We start from the raw sequence: 6,331 nt of genomic DNA, 5'->3' as shown, positions 1-6,331 counted from the left end.
CCTTAGGTGTATGTGGCTGGCGCCTTAGCCACTTGAGCCACAGGTGCCGAGCTGATTTGTTTTTATTTCTGAGTAATGTCTTGGCTATTGGAAGTTTTTGGTTTCCATATAAAATGAAGTACTAAGTTTTTCAGATCTTTAAAGTATGATAGAGGTACTTTAATAGGGATTGCATTAAATCTGTATATTGCTTTGGGTAGTATAGACATTTTTAACAATATTGATTCTTCCCAGCCATGAGCATGGTATGTTTTTCCATTTGTTAACATCTTCAACTATTTCTTTTCTCAGAGTTTCATAGTTCTCTTTATACAGATCTTTATACAGATCTTTCATGTCCCTTGTTAGGTACACTCCCAGATATTTCATCTTCTTTGACACTATTGTAAAGGGAATAGAGTCCTTGATTGTTTTTCATCTTGACTATTGTTGGTATATATAAAGGCTTCCAATTTGTGAGTATTGATTTTGTATCCTGAGATGCTGCTGTATTCCTTAATCACTTCTAGGAGTTTTGTAGTTGAGTCCCTGGGGTTTTCCAGATATACAATCATATCATCTGTTAAGAGTGACAGTTTGATCTCCTCTCATCCTATTTGGATACCCTTGATTGCCTTCTCTTGCCCGATTGTGATGGCTAAGACGTGCATTACAATGTTAAAAAGCAGTGGAGACAATGGGCAACCTTGCCTGGTTCCTGATCTGAGTGGAAGTGATTTCAGTTTTACTCCATTCATTGAGATATTAGCTGTGGGTTTGCTGTAGATGGCCTCTATCATTTTAAGAAATGTTCTTTCTAGGCGGCACCTGTGGCTCAGTGGGGTACAGTGTGCTGATTTCATATGCAATTAGGAACGCTTACATCATACTGGTTAATATGTATGTCATCATGTTTACTTAATTATTGTGTTAAGACATTTATACTCTATACGGTGTGATCCCACCAATCACCCTCCCTCGATTTTACCTTCCCCCTTCTGTCCTATTCCCTCCCTTCATCCTGGGGCACAGTTGTGACCTATTATTCATGTGAAAGTGTGACCGATTGTAAATTGGTTTCATAATAGTACTGAGTAGACTGGGTATTTTTTCTTCCTTTTTTTTTTTTTGAAACAGAGCCTCAAGCTGTTGCCCCGGGTAAAGTGCCATGGCATTACAGCTCACAGTAACCTCCAACTCCTAGGCTCAAGCAATTCTCCTGCCTTCTGCTCTAATTTTAGTTATTTCTTTTCTTCTGCTGGGTTTGGGGTTGAAATTTTCTTCCTTTTCCAGTTGCTTGAGATGTCCCATTAAGTTGTTGACTTCCTCTCTTTCCGTTCTTTTGAGGATGGCTTGCAAAGCTATAAATTTACCCCTTAGGACTGCCTTTGCGGTATCCCAGAGGTTCTGGTAATTCGTGTCTTCATTATCATTCTGTTCCAAAAATTTGGTAATTTCCTTCTTAATCTCATCTGTGACCCAGCTATCATTCAGCATGAGGTTATTTAGTTTCCATGACTTTGTATAAGATTCCTGTTGTTACTGAGTTCAATTTTTATTCCATGGTGGTCTGAGAAAATACAAGGAATAATTTCTATTCTTGTAAATGTGCTGAGTTTAGACTTGTGACCTAAGATGTGATCAGTTTTGGAGGATGTTCCATGGACTGATGAGAGGAATGTGTATTCAGTTTAGTTAGGATGAAATGTTCTGTAGATGTCTGTTAAATCCAATTGTTGAATGGTTAAGTTTATGTCTTAAAATTTCTTTGCTTAGTTTCTTATTGGAGGATATGTCCAACACTGCCAAAGGAGTGTTAAAATTTCTAACTATTATGGTGTTGGAGGAAATCAAGTTGCTCATGTGTATTAGAGTCTCTTTTATAAATTGAGGTGCATTCTGGCTGGGTGCATAAATGTTAATAATTGAAATCTCATCATGTTGAGTGTTGCCCTTAACAAATATGAAATGACTATCCTTATCTTTCTTTAATTTTGTTGGTTTAAAGCCTATTGTATCTGGGAATGAAATTGCAACACCTGCTTTTTTCTAATTTTCATTTGCCTGAATTATAAATGACCATCCCTTCAACTTGAGTCTATATTTAACTTTTAAGGTAAGACAAGATTCTTTTTTTTTTTTTTTTTTTGAGACAGAGCCTCAAGCTGTCCCCATGAGTAGAGTTCCATGGCATCACAGCTCACAGCAACCTCCAACTCCTGGGCTCAAGTGAGTCTCTTGCCTCCGCCTCCCAAGTAGCTGGGACCACAGGCGCCCACCACCACACCTGGCTGTTTTTTTGATTGTAGCCATCATTGTTATTTGGCGGGCCTGGGCTGGATTCAAACCTGCCACCTTAGGTGTATGTGGCTGATGCCTTAGCCACTTGAGCCACAGGCACCGGGCCTGGCCTGAGTTTTTGTATCTAATCAGCTAACCTATGCTGGACACTTTAATTAATTGAGAATATTGAGAAGCCTGGTAGTATTTTGGGTATCGAGTTTTTCAGAAGTCCAGTGGACATTTTTAATCCTTTCACCATTGTGGAAGTTGGAGTTTGATCAAAATATTCTGAGTGAGTTTGCTTTGGTGGTAGAGCATTGTGCTTGTCATTGTGGAGGATGGGTCTGAGAATATCCTGGAGAGCTGGTGTTATAGCAGATTTCTTCAACATGTGAATGTCATTAAAGTATTTCATTTCTCCATCATAAATGAAACTCAGTTTAGCTGGATACAGGATCCTGGGTTGATCATCCTCTTCTAGCTTGAAAAATTTCAGCAGAGAGATCTGCAGTCATTCTAATATTCTTCCCTTGTAGGTTATGGTTTTCTTATGTCTGATTGCTTGCAGAATTTTCTCCTTCATATTAAGTTTGGCAAAGTTAATTATAATGTGTCTAGGATATGTTTTATTTGGATTGACTCATGCTGGGGTTCTGAAACTGTCTACTATCTGGATTTCAGAATCTCTTGCCATGTTTGGGAAGTTCTCTTCTATTATCTCTTCGAGTAGAGCATCTGGGCCTTTTGAAGCAACCTCTTTTCCTTCAGGGATTCCTATAAGGTGAATGTTTGCTCTTTTGGATTGGTGCCACAATTCTCTCAGGGAATGGTTTGTTTTTGCTCTCCACTTCTCTTCCTCTTTGAGCATGTGGGAGCATTCAAAAGCTTTGTCTTCAATGTCAGTGATCCTTTCTTCTGCCTGCTCAATTCTGTTACTGAGGGTTTCTACTGTATTTCTCAGATCTTTGAGGGCTGCAAGTTCTTGCCTCAATGTGTCAAAAACTTTGGTGATTTTGTCTTTGAATTAATTGAATTCATGAGACAACTTTTGAATTATTCCTTGAAATTCTAATTCCATCTTTACCTCCGTTCTATTGATCTTATTTGCCATCCAAATTCCGAAACTGATTTCTGACATCTCAGCCATTTGTTTATCAATGGGATCATCTGGTGTGTCTGTCTTGTCATTTCTTGGGGGAGTTGATCTACTCTGATTATTCATGTTGCCAGAATTTTTTCTCTGATTCCTCGCCATGATTATTTTTTACTGTTTGGCTAGATGGGCAGGTAAGGTGAAATTGGATGGGGGGGGGGGCTCCTGGAATTGTGGTTAACCAGCCCTTTGCCTAGGATCTGGGACTGGTGACTGTAGCTTTTCCCCTACAGTTTTGCAAAGGACCCATATAATATTACAGTCTGAGGCTCTCGGGACCGGCTTGGTGTGGTGGGATTAGGTGGCTCTGTCTTGTATTCAGCTGGTCTTTGTCCGAACCTAGTGGATCAGTGACTCTGGGTTGAAGTCTCAGCTGAAATTTGCTTTCTTGGAGTCACAGCTTGCCTCAGCAGGGGTGATGTGCAGTTATCACTCTTCTCTCTCAGCTTGGCTCCCAGCCTTCAGCCTTATTGGGTGCTTTCTGGTCATTATCCTTCCTTCTGGACAGGAGCTTCTGTTGAAAGCTGGCTCCGGGCCATCTTGCCCCTCCTCCTGACCTCATGTGTTTAAGTGATGTCACATAGTCAATGATTGACCCCAGATTTAGAGTCCTAGTCTCTTCATTTTATTTCTTTGACAGCCTCTCTACTCTCATCTATCTAACTTGCCTCAAAATTCCTTTGGTTGGCTCTTAAGTATAAATGTAAATATTCTTGTACTTGTGGCAGGTCCAGATTTATTTAAAAATAAGTTGGGGGATTTTTCTGCTCCTCCCTTTGCTGTCCTGGCAGGGCACAGTCCCTGCTGGGTTAGATGCTGAAGGAGAAATGCTGTTCCTTAGCTCTACTGCTGGGTCAGCCTCGTCTTTGCATCACAAGACTCCGTGAAAATGTCTTGAGTCTGCTGTTTGCTCAGGGTGACGTAGTGTCTCCATAGGAGTAACATTCTTTCCTTCCCTTTTTTTATTTCAGGCACTTTGTCTTAGTAACATGGCCATGGGGAAGACAACCACAGGCCAGATAGTCAATCTGTTGTCCAATGATGTGAACAAGTTTGATCAGGTAAGCCCCCTCTGAGAGGGGTTCATTTCCATCCTGGGTCCTTTTTGTTTAGTTTTACTTTATTGGAATATCTGGTCCCTGTTTTTGGTTTTGGCCAAGATTCCTTTTGAAAGCCTAAGACAAGGGTACTTTTGTTTGTTTTTTGTTGTAGTTTTTGGCCAGGGCCAGGTTTGAAGCCCCCACCTCTGGCATATGGGGCCAGCGCCCTAGTCCTTGAGCCACAGGTGCTGCCTGACAAGGGTACTTTTTATCCAAATCTCACTTCCTCCTGTGGAATTTAGGTGTAATAATGTGTTTAGTCTGGAGATTGGAGTTTTGTTTTCTAATGTCTTCTACAGCTTACTTCAGTAATAAACACAAAGACAGCAGTGTTCTTGCTTATCTTGGTGAAATGTACCTGATACTCTTTTGGTGCCCTTCACCCTTAAAACAGTTATTATGGCATTAGGCAAAATTAATAAATTTTTATTCAAGGAATTTCACTTGTGATTCCTTCCACCGTCCATCAAGGGTAGTCTTAGTGCCTCAGTGGTTGGAGTAACTGGGGACTTACCTTCAAGTGAGCCCTTTTTAATAGACTAGATCCTCAATCCACAGTTGTCCTGTCAGCCCAAAAGTTGCTTGCCATGATTCTTTTTCTTTTATTTTGGCTTCTTTTATCTCCACTTGAATGTGGACATACTGATGAAAATTTGAATTGCCCACCAAGAATCTCTGGGATCTAATTTCTTCAAGCAAGTTACTTTAGGGTCTTTTTAGAGTTGATAGATCTTAGTCTGTCACCCTCTTGGAAAAACAAATACATTCAAATCATATTAGTTCCTAAGGCTATCACTTTCAAGAATAGTACACAGTAGAGGGTTATGACAATACCAACACAAGATAAAGGCCTTTAAGAAAGAAAAAAATCTGTCTTAATATGTCAACATGAAATTAGAATACTAATCATAGCTCCCTGTAACCCCGAATTCCTGGGCTCAAGCAATTCTCTTGCCTCCTGTGTAACTATGACAAACACATGCTACCACATCTCAGTAGATATTTTATTTTTTATGGAGACAAGTGTATGGCTACATTGCCTAGGTTGGTCTTAACTCCTGACCTCTGGTGCTCTCACTTAGGCCTCTCAAGAGTGCTGGGATTATGGGTACTCAGTGGGAAATACCTCAAGTGGGAAATTCAAGGTTCTGATTATTGCTGTTAGTCGCTTGTGCCCTGCCAACCCCCATCACTTTAAACTATCTCAGGGAATGCCATATTCCTTCTTATATGTATCAAAACTTATACTGAACAATGAATTCTGGGTTAGAAAAGAGGATTTTTTTTTGCTCCTGTCTTTGTCCACAAGTTGGGTGCCCCTTCTTCACTTGTAGCACATGGTGGTGGGATCATGGACTGAATTGTCTTTCTGCTCTAGATGGAGAGCTCCTGGTAGGTTACAGTTATTTCCCTCTGCCCTATACAATGCCTGGAACATAGATCTTTGACAAATAATAGGGTGTTCCTAGTCATAAATAACTCAATTTCCTTGATCCTACCATTCCTTTTTTTTTTTTTTTATTTTACACTTAATGGATGTATCATATTATCCAGGGCTTTCTGCCTGCTCACAAGTACTTATTGGGGAATGTGGTAGGCACCATAATAAAGACTTTTCTGGAGGGCTAGGGAGGCTCGGGGGAGATGGGGACACAATTTTGAGGCAGATAGTTCTGAAAGTGCTCAGCTGATCTGTGAGATGAGATCCAGAGCTTGCTTCTGATGTGCCAGTCAAGTTCTGTAAGTACCTCAGACCTGCCCTCTGTTTCTCCAGAATGGCTTTCTCTGTAGTATATGCTTAGATTTCTGCTTTAAC

General features: G+C 40.4%; 1 protein-coding gene and 1 pseudogene across 1 annotated transcript in view; one reads left to right on the top strand and one right to left on the bottom strand.

The window, feature by feature from the left end:
• Nucleotides 1-6,331, top strand: part of ABCC4 (ATP binding cassette subfamily C member 4) — a 252,668-nt gene that overhangs the window by 74,609 nt on the left and 171,728 nt on the right. The window contains exons 5-6 of the mRNA XM_012805020.1: nucleotides 4,387-4,476; nucleotides 5,894-5,907. Of these exons, the coding sequence (XP_012660474.1) occupies nucleotides 4,387-4,476; nucleotides 5,894-5,907 (104 nt within the window). The remainder of the gene's footprint in view (nucleotides 1-4,386; nucleotides 4,477-5,893; nucleotides 5,908-6,331) is intronic.
• LOC111725253 lies at nucleotides 5,731-5,833 on the bottom strand (annotated as a pseudogene).

This window comes from Otolemur garnettii, unplaced genomic scaffold (genome assembly GCF_000181295.1).
Source record: "Otolemur garnettii isolate 467f Iridium unplaced genomic scaffold, OtoGar3 scaffold00034, whole genome shotgun sequence".
NCBI lineage: Eukaryota > Metazoa > Chordata > Mammalia > Primates > Galagidae > Otolemur > Otolemur garnettii.
The sequence above is the reverse complement of the archived record's forward strand: the minus strand, read 5'-3'. Positions and strand labels throughout refer to the sequence as shown.